The sequence below is a fragment of the Macaca thibetana genome, chromosome 6, assembly GCF_024542745.1.
Source record: "Macaca thibetana thibetana isolate TM-01 chromosome 6, ASM2454274v1, whole genome shotgun sequence".
Classification (NCBI taxonomy): Eukaryota; Metazoa; Chordata; class Mammalia; order Primates; family Cercopithecidae; genus Macaca; species Macaca thibetana.
The window spans coordinates 48,372,149-48,396,275 of NC_065583.1; the positions used below are offsets into that span (position 1 = coordinate 48,372,149).

The 24,127-nt window shown below is 51.3% G+C and overlaps 2 protein-coding genes across 4 annotated transcripts in view; both read left to right on the forward strand.

Annotated features, from left to right (window-relative positions):
* The window catches only part of FSTL4 (follistatin like 4), a 412,553-nt gene that overhangs the window by 284,651 nt on the left and 103,775 nt on the right, over positions 1-24,127 (forward strand). For all 3 annotated transcript variants that reach the window (XM_050792758.1, XM_050792761.1, XM_050792760.1), the window contains exons 5-6: positions 4,872-5,065; positions 8,780-8,903. In XM_050792758.1, the coding sequence (XP_050648715.1) occupies positions 4,872-5,065; positions 8,780-8,903 (318 nt within the window). The remainder of the gene's footprint in view (positions 1-4,871; positions 5,066-8,779; positions 8,904-24,127) is intronic.
* The window catches only part of ZCCHC10 (zinc finger CCHC-type containing 10), a 399,316-nt gene that overhangs the window by 69,736 nt on the left and 305,453 nt on the right, over positions 1-24,127 (forward strand). The gene's annotated exons all lie outside the window — the stretch shown is intronic.

Genomic DNA, 24,127 nt, shown 5'->3' on the forward strand with positions numbered 1-24,127 from the left:
ATGGACGTCAAGGTTATATGCAAGCATCCCAACTTCTCTCTGGAAGAGTCACGCCTCTGGATTAATCAATGCTGAAGTTCAACTGTATTCCGAGTCTCCCCATCCCAGGCTAAGCTGGAGAGGCCCTGGCAATGGGATCTGGGCGCCAGCTCAGGGCTCCTCATGGCATGCTCTTGCACCATTCTCTCAAACTCCTGACCTCAGGTGATCCACCCACCTCGGCCTCCCAAAGTGCTAGGACTACAGGCATGAGCCACCGCACGCGGCCTGCCACCATCATTCTCAACATCATCTTGACCATCACACACGAGGGCAACAGGGAGGGGTGGGGTGAGCCCCAAGCCTCTGCCACGCACCCCAGGGTCCTTCCCTCTGAAGGAGGAAAGTATCCTGTGGACCAAGGCTAAGACTGGACCCTGCCCTTGTCCGGAGAGATCTGATTCCCTCCCTCCCTGGGAGCCAGGTCCCACACACACAGCATCAGGGCACGGAGAGTGATGAAGGTAAGGGGTGCCAGCTTATGTCAGGTGATGTTTAAGCAGCGGCCAGGATGAGTACACCAGGTGGAGATTTGGGTGAATAGCACTCCAGCCAGGGGGACAGTCAATGCCAGGCCTCTGGGCAGGAACATGCCCAGTGATCACTGCTGCTGAAGTTGTCCCCCCTGGTCCCCCCACACCCCCTGCCTCTCTTGCAGTCACCTGTGTGGAATTGCTGGGCAGGTGGGCAGGGCTGACTGGGGTGAAGATAAGAAAGAGATGAACCTTGGGTGTTGACACTTTCTTCCCAAAATGATTGGAATTTGAGAAGAATAGAAGGAAGATCAGAAAACAGACCTTGGAGCCCACACAGCAGACGAGGGCTGGACCACGTGAAAGAGCTCATTTCAGTCATGGGCTCAGTGTCACTCATGGAGAGGGCCCAGCTTCACTTCTGGCCAGCAGTGTGTTGGCGGCAGCTGCCTCTGGGAGGTAGATTTCAGGATGATTTATCTTCTCTTTCTTTATATTTATTTGTGCTTTCCAAGTGGTTCTTTGATGGGCATGTATTTCTTTTAGAATTAGACAAATGTTTGAAACTGGAAGTGGGGAGGGAGCCTTTAGCTGAAGACCATGTCCTGTGGTGTCCAAAATGCCCAGTGCTCCACACAGCTGTGTCACTCCTATCTGACCCCACAGTGAAACCAGCAGAGGGCAGGAATGTAAAAATAAAACTGGAATTTGGTAACCTATGACTTTGACACACCTTGCTAGGAAGATACCCATCCTGGAAGTCAAGGCCAGCTGTGAGGGAGGAAAGCTATCCTGGGAGACTGAGCCAGAGGCTGCAGCTTTGGGGCACCTGCCTCTGGGGGCTGGAAGAAGGCAAGGAAGGAAGTTTTCCTTCCCCCACCCCACCATAAGCCCTATAGAATTCGGATGACAGAGGCAGGGAGTGAAGGCAGGGAGCCACCAAGAGGGCAACCCTTAGAGATGAAGGATCAAAATCCTTCCCAGAAAGAGAGTTTGGGCTTTGGGATGTTGAGTGATCATCTGCACAGAAGCAGAGCTCCCACCATCAGGCCACCTTTCCTCCAGGGTCCACAGCCCTTCCCCAGTGCTATCAGGCACCAGAGGAGCTCAGTAATTTTGGACAAATGACTTCATGATTTGAGTTTGGGCAGAGTTCTCTCTTGCAATTCATTAAAGCACAATTGTTCCTGGGATAAAGAATAATTTAAGATTCCCTTCCTGGAATCCCTTGGTTCATCTCAGGACCCCAGTGGCAAGCTTGGCCCAGGGATGGAGTGCCCTCAGTAAAGGGAAGAAATGACAAAGGAAGTTTTGAACAGCATGATGTGTGGGGCCACACACTTCCCCACGGCCTTGGAGGCTCTGCCTGGGTTGCCCCACTGCCCTCTCCCGCCTGTCTTGTTTCACTCTCCACCTGACTCAGCCCCTCCAGCCCAGCCACACCAGCTTTCACCAGTCTCCAGATGTGCCGCACCATGGCTCCTACACACACAGTCCTGCTCCTGGCCTGCTCTTCCCTCCCACAACTCCTCATCCTACAGGTCTCATCCTGAACATCCCTCCCTTGGCCTCCCACCACAGGCACCCAGAGTCCCCAGGACTAGAAGCTGCCCAGCATCAGGCACACAGTATGTAAATAAACGCTGGTAAAAGGACAGGAGGGGCCTGGCCAGTGTGGGCCCTAGCAAGGGGTGGGACCATGGGCTCAGGGAGCTGATGCTGGAGACCTGGGGAACCCACCCCTTTCCCCCAGATGATTAACTTCTAGACCTGCACATACCTTCCTGACCAGAAGGTGTCTGCTGGGCAGTTGCCAGGGTGAAGCAGCCAGCAGTCTGTGCTCACAGGCAGCTGTGAGGATGTGAGGAGGGGCTGAGCCTGGGGAGGATGCCGCAGCACCCCACTTCCATCCCAGCAAGACCCACCTGGATGGTTCCCCCGCCTGCCGGTGTTGGAGGTGTCTAGCTGCAGACCCCTGCTCACAGGGAGACCCCAGCTACACCATGTAGCTCTACAGACTTGGGAAACGGGTTTGCCAGCTGGTGATCCCAAGAACTCCCAGGGCGCTCTCTATGCCTAGGCCGGCCTGGCCACTGGGGTCCTGAGACGAAACAAGAGGCTCCAGAAGGGAATCTTGCCCAGGGCAGCTGGCAGCTCAGAAGTGGTTTACACCCCACCAAGGTCCAGGAGGAAGGTTGGGGGGATCTGCAAGGATGGGGCATCCTGCCCTTCTGACCCAGCCTGGCCTCACCTTCAGGTTGCCCTGCTGTGGCATGTTCTTTGGAGCCTGATTACTCACCAGCATTTCTGAGTACAGCCTCTTCCTGACACCATATCCACCTGCTGTGTACGTCAGTTTTTCAGTATCTGGATATAAACACCCCCACTCCAGGAAGTCCTGGGAGCACCCCCAGTGCTGGCTCCTGCAGACCCTCCACACAGGCACACATCCATCTCCATTTACCCCAGCAGCCAGCCCCACCTCCACTTTCATTCTGTACCCCCACTTCTAGTCCGTTTGCCAGGACCAAATTTCAGCCTCTTTCAGGCAGTGAGGAGCTAGACTCGGGCAAAACTATTCCTCCCTTTCCCCCAAACTGATCCTTATCCAGGCCTAGAAAAAGGAAGAACCCGGCAAGTTTTGTAGGGGGACAAAGCCACTGTTTTCAATGCCATGTAGCTCTACAGACTTGAGAATTGGGTTTGCCAACTGGAGGCCCCAAGAACTCTCAGGAATCAATATCCTACTAGTCAAAAGAGGGATGCGAGCAAGGTGAAGGGGTGGGAGAGAGGCATTCTTGTCAGAGCACAAAGACTCCCAGAGAGCAAATAGATCTGATTATATTGAACACAACAATTGATTTTTTTTCTAAATAAACATGCAGGAGGAAATGGTAACGGGCATCTGTTTCTGGCGGAAATCAATTGACCCCAAATTAGAAGAAAATCTAGAAATATAAACAAGCACAAGAAAAAGTGGTTGGGCTGTCCAGGCTTATCAAGGGAGGGAAGGAGGGAGGGTATGAAGGAGGAAAAGAGGAAGGGTAGAAGAAAGAAACGGACAGACTTCCCCATCACCCCTTTCCCCCCAGTAGCTTCCCTGACAGTTGCTCTTCAGTAAATGTGGTTCCCATAATGACAAGGGAGGGAGTAGCTATCATGTTATGAGCCCTTACTGGGTGCCACGCCAGTGCAAAGGCCTGTATGTGCACATCTTATTTAATCCTCGTAACGACCCCGTGTGGGAGACACTGGTGTCTCCATTTCACGGATGAGGTCACTGAGACACCCTGTCCAAGGCTACATGCATGGTGGCAGCAGAGCTGGAGCTCAAACCCATGGGACCTCAGAGCCCATGCTCTCTAGCACTTCTTCCTATTGACTCTCCAACTCTGGGATATTACCTCAGGCCCTAAATTGGCCTTGGAATTAAAGAGAAGCGCCCCAGGCTCCATCAACCCATTGGCCTTCAACCTGGAATGGTCAGTGAGGAGCCCGTGCCCATTCTCCAGGATTCAGCAAAGCCAGGCGCTGAAAGTACTCATCCCCCAGGGAGATGGGAAGTGGGACTGGAGGGGCTGCCCTCTCTGCTGACACTCCTGCAGCCCCAGTGTACCGGCCATGCCCTGCGTAGTGTCCATCCTAGAAGCCCGTCACCAGCAAGATAAACTACGCCATGCTGCAGTGCATCCCAGGCCTTACTTGCCCAAACACTGCACGGTTCTGCTGCCGTTCAGCAAGCACGCCTGGGATAAAACGAGCTGTGTGCTTTGGTTTTAATGTTGTAAAGCTGCTTTTTGTTTCTTGGTCATAGACTTGTGTATGTGTTTGTTTTGAAGTAATCCAGCTCTGGGAGGGTACCTAATTAACATAAGCAGGGTTTATTAGTCCTGTTAACTAAAACTCCCTAATCTAGGAGGCCAAGTATTCAAAAGCAGCCTTTAAGGTAGGATTAAGGCAAAAACCAGCGATTACAAAATGGAATTGGGGGCGGCTTTCCTAAAACCTCTGTGGGGCTGCCGCTATATATTCTGCTGGAAGAACTTCCCATTCCATCTGGCAGTTACTGTAGTCTGGCTTGTAGTAGGTGCTCAATAAATATTTGTCAGGTGGACAAACAGGTTCCCTCCAGCATTTGCATCATGTGTAGCATGCATTTCATGTTCGATCGATATTTACGGGATAAATTGGTGAGCAGAACACAAACAAGTCCCATTGACTACAGTTGCACCATGCACTGCACATAGTGAATGCCCAGTGCCTATTTGTGAGTGATATGGATGAATGGACCAGTGGCAAGAGCGTTCTCTCAAGACCACGGGATAAGTCTCATTATAATAACCTCACCTTCTCTTTCAGGTGACACGTGCACCATAGCCGGCTATGCCCGCTTGAAGAACGTCCTTCTGGCGCTCCAGACCCGCCTGCAGCCACTCCGGGAAGGAGACAGCAGACAAGACCCTGCCTCCCAGAAGCGCCTCGTGGTGGAATCTCTGTTCAGGGACTTAGATGCAGATGGCAGTGGCCACCTCAGCAGCTCTGAACTGGCTCAGGTGGGCAAGGCGTTCAGTGAAAGTCACATTATGGGGGAATCCAGTTTTCCATTTCCCAACCCCCACTCCAGGTGTCTAAAAGCGTGTGTTCAATACCTCTGAGAACATCTCACAAACAAAATGAGGTCAGGTTCCTCTTCCCACCAGCCACCTTCAGCCTCTATTTACAAACAAGCTTTCACAGGCCCTCTCAGCTATCTGGCGAAAAACTCACTTCAGAGGGCCTGGTCTCTCATATTTTGACTCGGAAATCAATCTTTTCTTCGTTGAGTAGGAGTAGTTACTCAGCAGAAAAGTTACAAGGAAGCAGTGCTTGGTTTCCATTGAACACCATTGGAGCTATAACCTGGAAGTCCCCAAGTCTTCTACCTTAGGACATTACTGCTCCTTGGTATCCGAAGATTAAGAACCCAAACCTCAGCCTGCTTGTTTGCAGAAAGCCCTGTGTCTACCCGTCGACCCCCACCAAGCACTGCTCTCATTTGGGAAAACACTTGCATTACACCCTGCTGTTTGCCTCCCTCCCCCGAGACTGCAGTGTTAGTCTGGACAGCACACATGTCCTTTGTTGAGCTACAGGGTGGTGCAGGGGTAGTTAGTGTCTGCAGCGTAGAAAGCAAGGAAAGAGTGACCTCACTCACTGGGGCCACAGCCACTGCCAGTTGCAGGGAGGAGCCTGTAGAGTCCTGATGGTAGAAAAGCTGGGGTGGGCTGGAGGGGCCTGCATTCCTACTTCTGCTTACTGGTTTGTTTCTATGGGTCTGGAGCCCTAGAGCCACACCAAGCAGGTGCAAGATCTGCAAGGAGAGTGAGATCAGCCTCCCCAAGTTGGGTGGTGGGGGACGGTGGGCAGCTCTTTTCTTGTGACCACAGACTGTCCACCCAGTGGATGGATAATAAAGACAGGTCCCCACCTTTGATGCCAATTTAAAGAAATCTTAAACATGGCACAGGGACCTTCTCAAGTCTGTGGCCCAGTCATTGGGAGGAAGTGGGGTGGGGAGTGCCCTAGCATTCATTGAGCCATGTGCTTGACATTGAGCTAGGCCCTTGACCTGTGATTAATAAACTCAGAAGGGTTCATTGTTATGTAGGATAGTGGCAAAGAATGCAGACTTTAGAGTCAAACTGCCTAAGGTGAAGTGCTGCCTCCAGCATGTATGAGCTAGTGGACCGTGGGAGACAATGTCGTTTTGCTGTGCCTCTGTGTTCATCTGTGAACCTCACAGGGTCATCATGAGGGTTAAATGAGCTAAGACAGTGAATGCCTTAGAGTGGTACCTGGCATGTGGTATGTTTCTTTCTTTTTTTCTTTTTTTCTTTTTTTAGACGTGGTCTCGTTCTGTCACCCAGGCTGGAGTGCAGCAGTACAATCTTGGCTCATTGCAGCCTCTGCCTCCCGGGCAGAAACCATTCTTGTGCCTCAGCCTCCCAAGTAGCTGGAATTACAGGCTTACACCACCACACACAGCTAATTTGTGCATTTTTAGTAGAGATGTGGTTTCACCATATTTGCGAGGCTGGTCTCAAACTCCTGACCTCAGGTGATCCGCCCACTTTGGCCTCTCAAAGTGCTGGGATTACAGGTGTGAGCCACCATGCCTGGCCACATGGTGCGCTTCAATAGAGAGAGTCATCAGTATTGTTGACATCATCATCATTATTATTATTATTTCCTCCTTAAATCTTTTGACCATCCTCTGCTGTAAGGAGGAGACTACTATTATCCCACTTCACAGATATTTTCAGATGAGGAAATTGAGGCTCTAAGAAATCAGACAACTTGCCTGAGTTGTTCACTGCCTGGGACATGATAGAACTGAGATAAAACCCTGGCAGGCTGACATGCATGCGTCTGCTCTCCTCAGAGCACTCGGAATCTCCCTGGGGAGAATGGCTCCCACCAAGAGGCACCGCATGGTTCCTTGAAGGTCTGTAGGGACAGCAAGTACCCACAGAACCCTAGCAAGGAGCAGCCACCAGAAGCTTTGGAACGTAGGCCCTCTGTTCCAGGCAGTCCTGAGCCTGCTTCCAGGAAGCACGTTGGGAATCTCAGATGACTCTGCTCTGCTCACCCATACCTGGGCGACTCACGCAAGCCCATTCAAGGCCTGCATCCCAGGAGGCTTGCTGCCCCTGGCCCCCAGGGCAACCACCCTGCCAGCATGTCACCACCTCCATCAGCACTAGGCCTCAGCTCTGGCTAAGACCCCGAGGGGCAGGTCCAGGGACCTACAGGTGACTCAGGCTGCTCTGAGAAAATCCCAGGTCCTGAGAGTTACAGCTACCTGCAGGAAGAACCACCTGGCAATTCCTCAAACCACCGAGCAGGGAGCACCGAGGGCAGGTGGCATCAGCTTGTCTTTAACAGAGGCCGCTGTGAGATCTTGGTATCCAGGCCCACACAGCTCCAGGTAAACAGAACCTTACCAGGCACTTCGTTCTAACCTGGCAGATATGTGGCCTGAGGCACCTGAAGCCATTAAGAAGTGTGGTAATTGGACAATGATTTCCTCTTTAAAATTTAATATAGTTAAAGTCCATTTCATAAATCTGCCAAGCAGAGCCCGGCTAAAGTGGGCCTTTCCTTGACACTGAATCAAAGGTGCTGGGAAAAAAACTCGTCAGTCCTATAAAAAGTTCATCAATTTCCAATGCAGAAATAGACAAAGGGAAATTTCCGTCTTCAGAAGATTGATCTCAGGCGTTATGGTTGATCTCCCTTTTATCGAACACTCTTACTTGCTGGGTGAAGGGTCATTTTTTTAACATTATCACATTAAATTGCCTTTAATACAGCAGACCAAGCTGAGAATGTTAAATAAAGAGAAAATGCCTCTGCCTCCCTCCCCCCGCACCAAAATAAAACAAAATCATTTTCTTTCTTCTGAGATTTCCTTCTGAGCATTTTCCCTGCAAGACCTTCAGTTCCAAGCACACTGGCCTCTGGCCGTAGCTCCAGCTGAGTGAGGGTGCCTAGAATTTCTACCCTTAGTTACCTTGGGACATGTGGCTGATGGTGCTGGGCAGGCCTCTGTGTCTTATGGCTCAGACCACAGCTGGAGAGGAGTTTACTGTATCATCTGTGGCCTCCATGCCAGAGTCACAAAGGTGGACATCTGTGTCCCGGGCAGGACAGGGCAGGCAGGGGCGAAGCTCAGGTCTAGGTGGATAGAGCGGAGGGGTCTGGGAGTGTGCTGTGTCCAGGCAGCACTGCCTGCCATGGGTAAGGGCTGATGGGTGGTGGGTGGGTGCATGATGCAGCAGTGACCTCCAGCTCTACACAGCTGGAAGCTGGCGGAGCTCTGTCCGCATACTGAGTTCAGCCACAGTTTGCTGGGTTTATCTGATGGGGCCTTTTCTCTCCTGTCTCCCCATCTATAGCACACAGCAGTAGAGCAAGTGGCCTCAAGGATTCCCATCTCAGACGGTCTGGGTCTGTCTGCCTAGACAGGGAAAAGACACACCTGCACTCTAGTGTAGACTCTGCCCCAAGCACTGTGTGAACCTGGGGAAGCCACGTCCCCTCTCTGAGCCCCAGTTTTCTCATCCATAAAATGAAGGAGTCAGACAAGACAAAACCAAAGAGCTTCAGGTACCCCTCAAGGCCCACTGAACTGTCCCTGGATTCCCTCTTGGCCTGAGTCATTTTCATCAATGCCCGTGACTCTAAACTCACCTGACTCTGGCCTTGTTCTCCTCCTCACCCCACAGCATGTGCTGAAGAAGCAGGACCTGGATGAAGACTTACTTGGTTGCTCACCAGGTGACCTCCTCCGATTTGACGACTACAACAGTGACAGTTCCCTGACTCTCCGCGAGTTCTACATGGCCTTCCGTAAGTTGGGTTCTAGTGGGAAAAGGGCTTATTTCCCCAGGCGCTCCTGCACCAAAATGCTGTTGGGTGCCTGGAGTCTGTCCTCAGTTGTCTCCCAGGTTGGTTGCTTATACAGAGAAAAGCTGTTGAATTTGTTTTGCAACAAGCCTGAGCTTTAAGAAAAGACTAAATGGAGAGTGGATGGGGCCAGAGAGGGCTTGCCCTGTTCCTTTTGAATAAAGATTTTTCTCGCTCTTTGAGGGGCCAGGGCTGTAACTGAAGCATAGCCGTGAGGGCACTGTGAGCACCCCCCCACTTGGGGGTTCTATGACTGAAGGAGAAGGAAGCAGATTTTAGGGCTATCCTCAGGCTACAGCCTGGCCATGTGGGGAGCCCTGCCTGGAGGAAACCACCCTGCAGGAGGACCTGGAGGCTTGGCCATGCAGCAGCAGGAAGCAGTGACTACCCAAGGACAATGGAGAGTGAGGGTCCAAAGTGAAGAGAGGCAGGGGATCCCTGGAGAAGAAGGGAAAGTGGGTGCTCTTTGAAAACAGGAGGTACTCTGAGTGCCCCTCCAGGGAGTGCCTGGTGCATATGCAAGTGGATGGGTGCCTTCAGGACCTGTATCTTTTACTAAGGTGATCTTCCAAGAGATTACATTAACCAGAGGCGGTGCTGGGACAGGACTTACAAGAAATGCAAGATACAAGAGCCCTGTGTAGCTCCAGGCAGGGCTCAGCAGAGGGGAGAGGAAAGGGCGGTGCTGGGCCCACGCTGGAGACTAGAGGGGACATCCTTGGCCCAAAAGAGATGAAGCCCCTTACGTTAGAAGATATTCAAGCTCTGCTTAAAGTGGGCAATGCATATACCCTTGGGTGTGACCTGCCAGCTCACAGTTCCTAAGCGCAAGCCCTGGCATTCAGGAGGTGGGTGCAAGCCCACCCCACCCCCAGGGGCCCTTAGCCACAGAGCCTGGCATCCTCCCTCAACCCCAGCCTTTACCTGGAGTCCCGTTTCCAGCAAAGTATTCCTGCTTCAGAGTGACATCTCTTTGGGCTGTTGCTATTCCACACCTTCACAAGGCCTGAAGAGGGATCCTTATGATTTGTTGGCAAGCAGGGCTCTTGTGGCAAATAGAGAGGTACTTGGATGACATAGAAGGAGAGAAACAAGTATGATTCTTCCCTATGGGAAGTGTCCATGAGCTTGACCTGGTTTCAGGGGCCTTTCTAGTTCATATCATCCTTAGTACCAAAGTCCACCCCCCAGTTCCAGGGCTTTGCTTGATTTACTGTGACTGTGCAGGGTCCCCATCATCCTCCTCCCTGCCCACTAGTCAAACTCATACCTGCCTGTGCTGGTTCATAATAAGGTGAGAGTGACTGGTAGACTTATCCTGCTGTGGAGGTGTTTGTCTTGTGGGCCAAAGAGATTATTTCCAGAAATACATCTGGAAATACATTTGGAATGTGTGGAAGTATCCACAACTCCCCACACCTGGTTCACAAGAGCCCATTGTTAAATTTTCAGGAATTTTGCAAGCAGTTTAAATACTTGGTCGCATTAAATTGGCCACATTGGGAATATTTACATCATAGAAATTCACAGCACACATATGCTACCAAAAAAGGGAAGGGGGAGCATTTTTTCTTCTCTAGCGAGCCGGTTGTTAAACATTGACCTACATATCACTGGACAAGACCATCTCTCCTGCCCTCGGAGTCTACTTCTGGCAATATCCTCCCTACCTGCCTCCCCACACTGAGACTCCTTGATGATTCCATGGAACATGAACAAGAGTAGGCTCGAGCAGCTAGGGCAGGTTACAGGAACAGCAGCTCTCCGAGTCAGGAAAGCAGCAACATGTTTTCTGGGGATAGTTCCAAGACATTCCCAAAAACGCCTTCTGAACCCAGACCCCTCTGCCAAAGGAGTGATGAAGGAAAAGCTCAGTGCATTTTTAGAGCCAGAGGCCAAACTGGACTTCAGGGATTTGCAGGGCATACTGGGCATCATTACTTAATGTCCCAGGATGCCATCATTAAGCAGATAATGGCACTGTTTGGGCACCATCTTGGTGCCTGGTACCACAGCAGCCTCTGCTTTATGAGCACAGTTCCCGTGAATGGGTCTGGGGCCAAACAGCAAGCTCTTGGCTTTGCTCGCAAGGAAATGGAAGCATCCCTATTGCCTATGATGAAAGAGGAGGCCTCTCCAGCTTCCCTAGTAAGGTCATTATAAACATGAGCTGCCCTGGAAAGGGAAGGACGTCATTACCTGACCTCCAGCCACATGTCTCATACAGAGCAATGTGGTGTCAGCTCCCTTCGTTCCTGGATTATTATTTGGAAAGCTTTATAATCATCATTTTTAAAACAAATTAGATTCTGCTGTCGCCTTGGACTTGTTTTGAACCAGACAGCCAAACCATTCATCACAGCCCAGCCCAAATAATAGATATGCAATAAAACGTAAACTCACAGCCATTAAGCAAGCCGCAAAATGAGTTAACCCCCACTATAAAGGCTTGACATGCAGCCACTTGGAGCATATGGGGATCAATGGTTTTTCAAAGTCACAGGAACTCTAAACTAAATTCCCATAGCTCTGGGAATAGATTTATGGTTCAGCGAATTTTAAATAGGTAATTGAAATGAGACATATAGGTACAAGTTATTATCCAGCAATCGATGGGCATTAAAGAAATCTCACTAAAACCCAGAAAGTAATATCTCAAACATTTCAGCAACAACATTCTGGATTTAATTTTAAAAACTAGAGCTGATGGGCTGGCAGAGGTTGAGGCATTAGCATTTTATTTTCTAGTCTCTATTTTGCTGGCGTCCTTGGGTGTAAGGCAGGGGGAGGTCTGTGGGGTGACTCCAGCTCTGTAGCCTACCGATGCAGAGTCAATCACTTTACTAAAGGATGTTGGGTTTGGGGCTGTTTTTCCCAGAGAAGGAAGTTGTATTTATCAGTTTTTGAGGTTTGTGGGAGAGGTCTCCTAAATCATGTCTTCCCGTGCAGCTGGCCTGGCCCTGGCTGGGCCATGCTTGCCACAGTCTGCAGCCAGCAGGGGGTGATGCTAGGAGTCCCACAGCTGGTGGCTGTCTGTGCTGAGCTGGTTCGTGATGGGGCTGCACCCCCTTACTGGCTGTGAGGAACAGGTGACTCTCCTCCAGGGTGGCAGGCAGTGCCTAGTCATGGGAGTCAGTTAAGTCTCTTTCTGATTGTCAGATGGAGCCAAGCCTCCCAATTGCCTCTCTCTGTACAGGGACAGGAATGAAATATGAGGGTGCCCCCTCTTCCTCCTTTTGTCAACTAAACATTCTCTTTGCATTGTATTGGCTTCCCAAACCACAGGCTGATCTAGGAACTAAAGGCTCAGTGTCCTTCTCCAGCACATGCCCTCTGCCTCCCCTTCCCCACACCACCTCCCACCAGCCCAACAAGGAGTGGTGCCACCTGTCCCTGCCATGGCAGAGACCCAGTCTCCAGGGTCACCATAAGCAAGGTGTGTGCTGGCCCTGTCTGTTCATCACAGTAAATTAACCTCAAAGTTGCTCATCTAAAAAGCTTCTCAATAATGCATGGTTTTTGCACTGTTCTGAATGCTCAGGTTGGGATCGGGGAAAACACATTGCTAAAACAAAGGTTTTTCTCACTTTAAATTCATTGCAAGTTTCTTCTGCTTTTTAGAAAATAGTTGTCCTTTTAATTACTCCTGTGAGAGCAAAACCCACAAATGTGTTGGATGCATGGGAAGGTTTTGAGCAGCTAGCAGTGCAGGATAAAGGGCTTCACATGTTAATGTCCTGGGACCACACAGGCAGAGTGTCAGGAGGACCTGGGGTGCTGAATGCCGGGGAACCAGACACCCTTCCTCACCTCTGACATGTGTAAACTCCAGGCAAGCAGAAAGGAAAACGGTGTTTTAATCTACAGCACTACCACTACAGCCAGGGCAACTCTATGAAACAGATGATATGGTCATCTGGTGAATTTACAGCTGTTTTTTCACCATCTCTGCTGCTAAGTGAAAGGATGGTGCAGCTTCACTTACCACGCCCCTATCCTCTGGAACTAATAGTGCCTGGCACCATACCAGACTTCCATACACACTATCTCAGCCAATCCTCACACCCACCCTGTACTGAGCAGGATGGTAAAATAAGCAACCGTAAGCATCCTCACTACCCAGATCTATCTGGCTCTTTATCTGGGTAGGGTGAGTTCAGACAAGGAGTTTAGATAGCAAGGATATTGCTTTGTTCTAATCCCTCTCATTCCTGAGTTTTGGATAGTAAGTAACAAGATTTTAAATAGCATGGGGTTCATCAAAAATTTTATCTGAATTTACTCGGCTCTTGAATTCGGAGAGCAAGCAATGCCTATGAGCTGGTCTGTTTTGACTGAAGCCAAGACTCTAGGTGCCAATGACTCCCCCTACCCCAAAGGAAGACACTGGTTTTGCCACACAGGATTTGCAAATAAAGTGGCCGAAGAACTGATTCACTGCCCTTGGTCCCTCATTTTCTCAAGGGCACAAAACAGTTAAAGCTGGAGTGGCCAAGGGAGGAACTGAAAATTGGAAGACAGAAGGGGTGATCTCACCACCTCCTCCCAGAGACAGAAGTGGGGTTGCTGTCCTGACTTCAAGTGTATAGAGAGGGCTTCAAGAAGACTGCCATGTGAGCTCCTGAGGCCAGCGCTGGAGGACGGGGTTCACAGTCAGTGTTCCATTTGAATGACTTTGCTCGTCAGGATTGCTGTGGTTAGTAATAGGCTCTTCGTACTCCAGTTGTATAAAGTGATACCCAGCATTTAACGTGTCAGCACTGTACACTATGTCCAATTTCACAGATGAAGAAACTGAAACTCAGAGAAGTAGCTAACCCAAGGTTACGTAGTCAGCAGGTAGCAGAGTCAGGATTCAATGGGCATGTCTGATTCTAGAACTTTCTCATGCATTTAAACAAACTTTGCAACACATCTGCATTCTCCATTGAAGAGAATCTCACTGTCCTCACAGTGATTTCCCTTAACTTCAAGCCCCAACTCAATGGTCTTCTTCTCCAGGAGGTCTTCCTCTATTTATTTTTCCTCCACCAAGCCCCACACATCTTCCTCTGTGTGCTCACAGCCCTCAGTTAACAAGGCTGTGGCCTGATCATTAAGAGTGTGGACTCCAGAGTCCAAGCTAGACCTGGTTTTGAATCTTTATTCTGTGACTAACTGTGTAACTTTGGACAGCTCCCTACAGGAGGTTAAACTGGGCTTTAAGTTTCCCATCTGTAAAATGGGAATAACAACCATGCACAGGGTTATTGAGGACTAAAGGAGCTACTTAATGTAAAGTGATTAGCATGAGACTTTGCCTATAGTAAGTGTTAGGCAAACATTAACCAAGTCAATGATGGTGGCGGTGAGGGTGATGATGAAGATTTCTGTGTGTGCCCCATCACCCTGTGCCATGCCATTGTTGTCCTTCCCCCTTTAGACCGCAGGATAGAGGCTCCCTGAGGATAGAGGCTGCTTCACTCATCCTGCACTCCTGTGCAGCATGGGGTATGTCACCCAGGGAGGCCTTGGTCAGTGTTGCTCATTGAGGGCATGAAGGACATGGAGAAATACCTTGGGCCAGCAGAGGAGTCCAGACATGAAGCTGTGGCCAGCGATCCCAGAGGGTCTCTGCATGCCGCCAGGGGGCCTGGAGAAAACAGGGGCAGAGGAAGTGCCTTGCTGGGGCCCCACAGCTGGGGCCCCTGGTAGAGAAGCATCAGCCTGGCTGGAGCAGGGCAGCTGGACATCCCCAGTCCAGACATCCCTAATCACTGGATGAGCAATTGGGTGTGAGGGGAGCCCCTGCTTCTCACATGGGCTAATGACACCTTATTGAAGATAAAAGCAATTCCCACTGGAAAGCTCTCATCCTGACCTCAGGGCCACTAACTGGCCATTCAGCCCTCCTCAGAGTAAGTGCTCTGGTCGGCTGGCAGGCTGCATAATTACCTCCACCTCCGGCAACCACGGGTGCAGAGGAGGGCTCTTGCTCAGCCCGCTCCTCAGCCCTGCATGCCTGCTGGCCCACAGCCACATCCCTCATGATGCAGCAGACTCCGGCTGCAGCAGCCTAGGACCAACAGCCCCACCCAGCCCAACTCCTGCCACCTCACCTGGAGGTCAGCTTTGCTGGCTGTGTAAATCTGCATACCTTGGAAATGATCCATAGGCATAGAATATGGGTTTGTATTTCCATGCTGGGCCCTGGCAGGCTGGCAGGTCAGGCCTCTGGAGCAAAACCATCGGCCACAAATACCCAAGCTCCCAACTGCAGGTGAGGGCAAATCTGGAAGGAAGACCACTGTGGGAAGGCCAGCGGGTCCACGCTGAAGCTGCTGTAGGCCAAGGCTCTCTGAAAGTAGGGTGAGCTCCTGGGCAGGGAGGGACAGGCCCTGTCTCCTCTCTCATCCGTATACTTGGCATGGAGTCGTATGGAAAGGGCAGGCCACCAACCTGAGCCTTTCAGAGGAGCCTGACCAGAGCAGGGAGAGCAGCACAGGGAAAGGGTCAGGAATTGAGGTTGGGAAGCGTAGGAGGAGGAAAACCATGGAAGCTGAGGTGGCATTAGGTCAGCAAATGCACACAGAGCTCACTCTCGGGGAAGCGCTGGGCAGAGACTCAGCTGTGAGCAAGACCACAGCAGCCCTGCCCATGAGGAGCTTGCCACCTGGGTAGAGAGGTGGGGGTGGGGGAACAGAAAGATGACCCAATAAACAAAGTAGGAGCTGAGAGAGAGCGTCCTGGGTGCAGGAGGACCAACTGTCCCCAGAGAGGTCAGGAAGGGACATCGGAGCGGAGACCTCAACGCCGAGCTAGAGATAACCAGACAGAGGGTGAGGAAAAAGGTTTCCCGGGCAGGTGGGGGGAGCATGTGATCCCAAGGGACAAGGGACTTGCCTGAGGGAAGAGGCAATACCCAGGGCAGAAAGGCCACCACCACAGTTAGGGCCCCGGGGGCAGAACTCAGACTCAGAGCCCAGGGCTTGGAGAAGGGCGGCTTAGCTCGGCTCTGAGGGGGACCCTCCCCAGCCTCTCCAGAGTTGCCCAGTGAGCGGTGAGTCCCCATCACTGCAGGTACACCAGCCTGCGAGCCGCTGGAGAGGGGACTGACTATCAGCTGGAGACCTGGACTTGGCCTTTGAAGGCCTCCAGTGATGACTGTCGGGACAGACATGTGAGCAGAGCTGTTATCTAAGACCTCCTAGGACCTAGACATGTTATCTAAGACCTCCTGATGTCCTGGGCTCTGGACTCTGTCCTTTTTGGCTGTCCCTTGCTATATAAAGACAGAAACACAACTGATGCATGCGCCTGCCTCCACCTGCCCCTGCTATGCAGGAAAAGTTGTCAAGAGCCCCTTAGCAAGTGTCTGATGAGTGCCTCATCTGCATGAGGAACAGGGGTGGCAGGAATGGGGCCTCGAACTATGCATTAGGGTTCTGGGTGGAACAATCTCTGCCCCCCATTACACCACAGAGGGCTTGATTCTGAACCAGAACTGGTGATTGCTTGTCAGTGCACCCTGCAGCAGTTTCTTCTTCTCCCACACTTGGAAGTTTCAAACCCAGACTGCCCCGTTCCCATCTCAATGGTTTACTTCTAACAGCTGCATGGTGGGACCCGGCACTTTCTAGTCATTGTCTGGAGCTGAGTCTTCAAGCACTTTCCATTTTTAAAGATCCCAGCTGGAAGTTGTCAATGGCCTCCGTGCAGAGCAATTGAATAGCAGAAAATGAACTAATTACAGGTTGTTATTGAAAATCTATTATATACAAATTGCAAAGAAAACTCATTAAAATATGAAGCTTTGGTGATTTTTTAAAACCCTCCTCTTGGAGGGAGAGGCAGGAGTGGGGTGGCTGGACACCTTGTCCTTCGCTATTCCTGGAGTAAGAACTCCCCCAGGGGCTGCACTACAGTCTCGTGTTCATGTGTCACACAGCCCAGCCTGACATCGTGAAGCTTGAAATTTTGCCTGCAGGAGAGAGCTCTCTGAATGTTAGTAAATACTCAAAAATGGCTGCAGAGGAAACAAAGAATTTCATTACAAAGATATAAAATGAGAACAATTTAAATGTCAGCTTTTTACTATGATAGCACCATATTGTCCTTATAAATCTCCATGTTTTTGCAAAGCTTTTGTGAGGACTTCAACATGCAATTAAGCACTGAAGGTCACATTCCCGATTTCTCAGCTTGCTCCCTTGGATTGGAGTGTTGACGGGGCTTAGGATGTGAATGCCTGAGTCATCCAGAGCTCGCATCTCAAGGGAGATCTTTGCATGACCGAGGCTACCTCCCAGACTCCAGGCAGGAGCCCAGAAACCAAACTGAGGGTAACATGGAGGCCCCCAGCCCGCTGCCTCCTTGGCCTGCCAGCACTGCCCTTGTCTCAGCATGGGTGTAGGTGGTGTGAGCTCTGAGGTACCTTGTGATAACCAGGTGTCCCAAGGTGTGGAGAAGACCCACCCTGGCATGTTTCTGAAAGGTAAACCTTGCCTGAGGTTGTACCAGCCTAGGAAGGATGCTTAGGGCACAGTCACTCGTCCTCTAGCTTGTTGCTCTTTCCTTCCTCTCTGATCACCCATTCTCAGGCTCCATGACAGCACCCTGTAAAACCCCACCACCACTGCTATAAGGCCCAGCTTGTGGGCTGCACAGGAACAAACTGTGTCCCGGGATTAGGGAATGGTGGGGATGTAAGAGGAACTCCACTTACATGGGACATAGCGACTGACTGGGTGAACAGCTGTGGGCACCCTCAAGGCCGGGGCACTCAGAAGCCTCAGCACCAAACTGGCCCCCTGGGGACAGACAGTCCTTGGATAGGCAGAGAGAGGCATTGGACACCTGAGCTACTACTGCCTGCCTGAAGCAGCAGATGAGGAGTGAGCTGGAAACCCCCAGAAGATGGGCCAGTGCCCCATCTGAGATTTTCTCAGCATCAGCGATACTGATCCCTACTTATCGTGGCCCTTCCTGAGCAACTCTTTAGCCCCAAAGGCTAAGAAGCACCTCTTCTAACCCAGACACCAGCTATTCCCCACACCCTCACTCTGGGTTGAGGACCGAGGCAGGCTGAGAGCAGGAGAGTTGCCAGGTGGTTGAAATATAGGCAGAGGCCACAGGACTAATGAGTGTATGCAAAGACAGCAGCAGGACTACACAGTAACAAACACAGGAGGCACCAAAGGCCAAAGGGAAAGTAGGGGTGACTTCTGAGAGCTGGCAGGGTGGTTCCAGCCCAAGGGTCTTGCTCCAGCGGGAGGACAAGGCCAGCAGAGCAGGGAAGAGGAGCCTAGCACTTTCCATGCGGTGGGCATTCAGCCTGGCAAAGAGTAGGTGCTTGACAAACATTTATCCTAGGGATTAAAGACCATGGTGGACTTTTAAAAAATTGTAGTAAAGAGAAAATGTTCAGAGCTGTTGTGGCAGTTCCCAGAGAGAAGGAAGAACAGACCTGAGGGTTCCCCTTGATGGTCGAGGCATCCTGTTGCCCACATGTGGCACACACCGGGTGAGCAGCCCACCATGGTTCCACACAGTGGTCTGTGAGCCGGGGGCTGGGGGGCACAGAGGAGCCATGGAACCTGCAGTCATCCCTCGGTTTGGCACCATGCTCTCATTTACTCACTGCTGTCCTGGTGGGACTCCTGTTTCCCCCAAAGCTGGCCTCCCACAGGACAGTGCCAAGCCACCCTTAGCACCCTTTATAACAGAGCATCTGACAAGTCCTTACCCAATGCCTCCCAGAGACTCCCTGGATACCATAAGGAGGCCCAAGGCAAGGGGTAGAGTGGGATTAAAATGTGCTCTGCAGTGAAGTGTTCGTACCCAAGTCTTATCTGATTTCCCTTTTTGAAAGACCTGTGAAGTCAGAGGATGGCAGTGGCTGTGGAAGTTGATCTTTCTGGGTATTTATTTGTGTTCTTGATAAGCAGGAAGAGAAAGGTTATCGCAAGTGCAGCATGGAAATAAATCAATGAGAGATCTTCCCCGTGGATGGAGGAGCAGATGTTCTGAGTGTACGTAGAAGGGGACACGCCTAACGGCCATATGCTCAGAGCCCGGAGTTCCCATTTAACTCACACAGGATTTGGTGGGGTTCTGGAGGTCCCAGATTTTTGCCTTTACATATGAAGGCTGATAGCATCTTTGGACCCTTGGGATCCTGATTTTGACTGGGACAAGCGAACACTCATAACTAGTTTGTGGAACTACAGGCTGGACTCAGCACAGGTACAAGCAGGAGAAGAGTTCTGTTCTCCTCTGCTCAGACTTCCCGGTGAATCCAAACCTTCCCCTGGCTGTGGGCTGAGGAGGGTGATGAGCTGAGGAGCACCCAGCAGTTTGGTCGCCACCATGAGGTGGCTTTCTGTCACTCTTTAGCATGGGGGTATTTGGTAATGGCTTTCCATTTTGGGCTTCTGCCAGAATTCTAACACTGCAGCAAGAGTCCCATCCAGTGCCCACTCCCCTTGTAGAGCTGCCCAGGGAAGGTGCAAGGGGCCTCTGTGCAAGCCGCCTGGGGCAGCCTGCAAGCTGTGCCCTTGGAGAGCTGTTCTTCTCCAGATGGCATGGGCAATTTGTCGTCAGACACGTGCTTCAGGCAGAACAACTGTTTATACACTTATTGGGACTGCAAAATGCATCCAGGTGGGGTGGGAATGGGCCCCAAAGGACTCTCTCCCCCTCCACAGGTGGTGGGATGGGCAGTGTATGGAGCGGTACCTCCAAGCCCACCCCACATTCTCCATCTAAGTGGCATCTTTCAGCTTACTCATCTTCCCACACCCCTTCAGACAGAGCCTCCACTAGTGAGTTGCTAATGGCTCTCCAGAGCCCACTGCTTCCCAGCAACCACTGCAGGCTGCGCGCTCACTGCATGCCACATGCCCTGCGAGGCATCTGGCAGGCAGCACCTCTCCTGACCTCCGAGTTCCAAAAATAAGGAAACCAAGGCCCAAGGAGGTTGGGGCTGCAGAGCCCAGCTCCCAGCCAGGTGTGACAGTTCCAGACCTCAGCACTTTGGCAGGATGCTGGCTGCACTTCCGCTCCAGCCAGGACTCTTTGGAGTCTTTGTGTCTTCCCCCATGAGGTGTGACTCTGGGGTGGGCAGAGGGTGGGCTCAGTGAGGCAGACCCTCTCTGGGAGCTGTTCACCTCTGCTGCTGCAGAGGGCAGGGTCCCTGAACTAGCATCTTTTCTGAGTCCTGAAGTCCATATGCCACAGGTGTTTTCAGACACATTTTACCTGGGTCCCTTTCAGATGACAGTGTGAAAAGAGCAGGATTACTGTCCTGCAGAACCACAGCAGTTGACGCTTCCAACCTCCTGACAAAGCTCAAGGCTTCCGGCTCCACAGAGAAAGCGGGCCTGAGCAGTAGACCTGTTATTCAGAACAGGTGTCCGTGGAGGGCTGCTGTCTCTCAAACCCAAACCCCATCAAATATCCATTCCTTCTCAGCTCCCACAAATAAATGCACCTCCAGAGACTCCTCTTTGAGCCACCTCCAGCCCTGGTGTTTGTCCTGACCCTCAGTAGTCTACCTCTGTGCCATGGTGCTTGGAAATGTGCTGATGCTTGGCAGCAGGTTCAACATTGGGGAAATGATGGCTTGGAAACAAAAGTCACATCCCTGCCTTTCATGGGTGTTCAGAACACCCATCCCTCAGGGTAACTTGCTGACACCTTGGTGAAGGCTGACAGCCTTCGGAGGAGCTCGCAGGAAGCCCCAGGCTGAATACTGTCCAGGCAGCAGCTGTACCCGGCCACAACTGGGGAGGCCACTGCTCCGTGTTCAGGGCACAGGAGGGGATTTAAGGCAGTGGAGTCGACTCCTGGCTGCCTCAGACAGAACAAACAGGGGTCGGTGGGGAACTGGGCCTAAAAGTACTACCGGTTAAATCACTCAGCATCTAGAAAGCTCCAGAGCAAGGCTAGCCCAGGGCCCTGCCACCCCTGACACCTGGAAGTGCTGAGTGAATGAGCGGACTTGGTAACAAGCAGACTCTGTCCCTGTGGGAGATGTGGCCACCATGTCTCCTTCCTCACGTCACCTAGTGCAGAGAGAGCAGAGTAGGTGCAAGGTGCAACTGGATATGGCCATTCTGCAGCCTGGGCCTCCACAGACACCCTTGAGGCTTGAGCGCTTAGGGCACTTACAGAATGACTGTCCTGTGAATGGTGGCCAGGAGATGGACAGAGCTTCCTGGTAAAGCTAAGGGCTTCTGAGTTTGGCAAAACACAGAAAATGTGGAATGTTCAGTGGCAGAAGGGCCAGCTGTGAGAAAGGTGGGGGTTTGGAAAAGGAGCAATAGTGGCCGCACCTTAAAGGCAGATGCTATTCTGCCTTAAATGGACATAAGGAGAGAAACTGGGGACATCTGGCCATGTGGGCCCTTCTTGAGCCTTTGTACTCATGTGTGCACCTCCCTTTGAAGTCAGAGAGGTAATTGATCTTGCCAGACTCAGCCCAAGCCTATGATCCCTGCCCTTGAGACCACAGGCCCCAGCCCCTCTGTAAGCAGCCCTAGCCAGGCAGCTGAGCAGACGAAATATTCCCAGGCCCCACAGTCTGAGCAGCGTGACTTTAAAAAGTCTGTGTTAGACTAGACTGACTGCACCCAACCTGTTCCTTTTGAAAACAGTGTCTCAGAAGGTTCAGGCCCTTACAAGCTCTGTAATGTCTACAAACAAAATGTCTACCAAGATGCCCAGGCTGCAGGGAGTAGCCCACATCCCACGGGAGCAGTACAGTCCTTACAATGGCATGACCATAAGAGCTCTGGCCTGGGCCTCAGTCTCACCAAAGGGACTGGCCTCCTGGTCTCCAGCCCCGGTTCCTGATCCTCAGATGAAGATGCTGTGATGCCATGGGCACTTCCAGGGAGAGTGGCCTGGCAAGCGGCTGTCCCTCAGTTCTCTGCAGAGGATAGTAAGCTTCCAGAGCGAACTGAGACACCCCTACAGGTGCCACATGGATCAGCACCATGACTGAGTTTCCTGCTCTCAGATGTCATAGACGTGGTCTTTGAAGTCACAAAACCAACAGGTTAGGAAGCTCTTGGACTTCAGCTCTGAGTAGGCAGGAGTTTAAGGAAACACCCCAAATTGAAGCAAAACAACAGGTGAATATTTGCGCTCATGTATTCATTCATGCCTAGCATCTGCCCCAGGCAAGTTCTGGACTGGGCCCTGGGAAAAGAATGGTGATGCGACAAGCCTGGCCCTGTTATCCTGTCTGCAAGTTGATTACTGGAAAACCAGTCCAGGGCCCACAGTGGGGAAGCCCACCCACGATGGAGTGTTGGCTGGATGGGCAGACACCGTGCCCAGCACCTGGTGTAGAGGCATCGCACTCCTCAGGAGCAGAGCATTGCAGGGCTCACCATGTGTTGCAGAGCTTGCCTCTGAAGCCACATAATTAATATCAGGAAATCATACAACATTGATAGTTGATGCTAAGCTATTCTAAGTGAATTCATTAATCCTTGTAACAATCTATGAGGGAGGAACTATCATTATCCCCTTTTTATAGATGAGGCCCAGAGGCACCATGCTAGACTAACTTGCCCACCTGTCAGCTAGGGAGTTACAGGGCAGGGTTTGAACCCAGGAGTTCAGCTTCAAAGCCTATGTTCTTACCTACTAAGCTATGCTGCATCTCAAGTCATTCTAGACAATCTTGGTCACCAGCATCTGTTTCAGGAGACCTCTTTGGTACCTCAAACTTGGCAGGTGTTGGCCTTGCACGTACCAGTGGCTAGGGATAGGGGACTGCTGGTCCAGATGAGGGATGGAGGACTGTTGATCCCAACGCTGCCCACCCCACCTGGCATCCTGTCCAACAAGGCCCAGTCCATCAGAAATACCCTGGCTTCTAGAATCTGTGCTACCCAGCAGAGTCCAGGAAGAACTACAGTGAGGCCTCAGGGGTCCGAATCCCAATTTGGCAAGTTCTTCCTGAGACTTCATGTGCCCACTCTAGACTTCTGTGGGAGCTGGGGCCAGTCAGGTGCACAGGAGTCTCATGAAGGAGGCAGGGTGCAGGAGGCTGTGGCCAGTGGATGTGCTGTGACATTTGTTATTACTAATAACATTTACTGAGTGTTGAGCAGCTTAACATTATCTCATTTAGTGACATTCAATCCTTTTGAAAAGATACGATGTGTCTCTTTTTTTTTGTTTTGAGATGGAGTCTCGCTCATCGCCCAGGCTGGAGTGCAGTGGTGCAATCTCAGCTCACTGCAAGCTCCTCCTCCCAGGTTCACGCCATTCTCCTGCCTCCGCCTCCCAAGTAGCTGGGACTACAGGCGCCCACCACCATGCCCAGCTAATTTTTTGTATTTTTATAGAGATGGGGTTTCATGGTGTTAGCCAGGATAGTCTCCATCTCCTGACATCGTGATCCACCCACCTGGGCCTCCCAAGGTGCTGGGATTACAGGTGTGAGCCACTGCACCCAGCCCATGTGTCTCATTTTAGAGGTGAAGAGCCAGAGACACAGAGAGATTAAGTAATTGCCTGCAGTGACCCAGTAGACCAAAAATTCCAACCCATGCATGATGGCTCCAGCACTCCATCAGCACATCTGATGAGGCCACCTGCCACCCAGGAGTCCCACCGAACCTTGGCTTCAGGACATGTGGGAGCACCCTTCGCTGTTCCTGGAAACCTGGGGCTCACACATTCCATCTTTGTGCCTGATTTAATCATGAAAACCAAGTGTTCTTTTCTTATTCAGGAGACTGATTCTTCCTGTGTCTGGCAGGGATGTTGTGATAACCAATTAATACACATTTGCAAAATGCTTTGAGATCCTGCATGTAGGATACCATTTGTGCAAAAACAGTTTTTTTGGTAACACTATTTGGCATGAAAAATTATCCTTTTTTTCTCTTATAGAGAGCTTTTTTTCAAAATGTTTTCCATCAAAGGGTGCAATTATGAACTCTGGAAGACTTCCTGATGCCGTCAAGGTAGGCAGGTACTCCCTGCCCATGTGACCTCAGAGGTGCCCCCCCCTAGAACCTACACCTGAGGCTGCAGTGTCCCCACCAGCCCCAGCCCCCAAGGCGGGCCTGCCAGTGAAAAGCACTTAGCCCTGGAGGCAGCACACGGTCATTCACACAAATACTGCCTGGCAGGAGCTGTTCTAGGCTGCAGAGGTTCAACAGGTT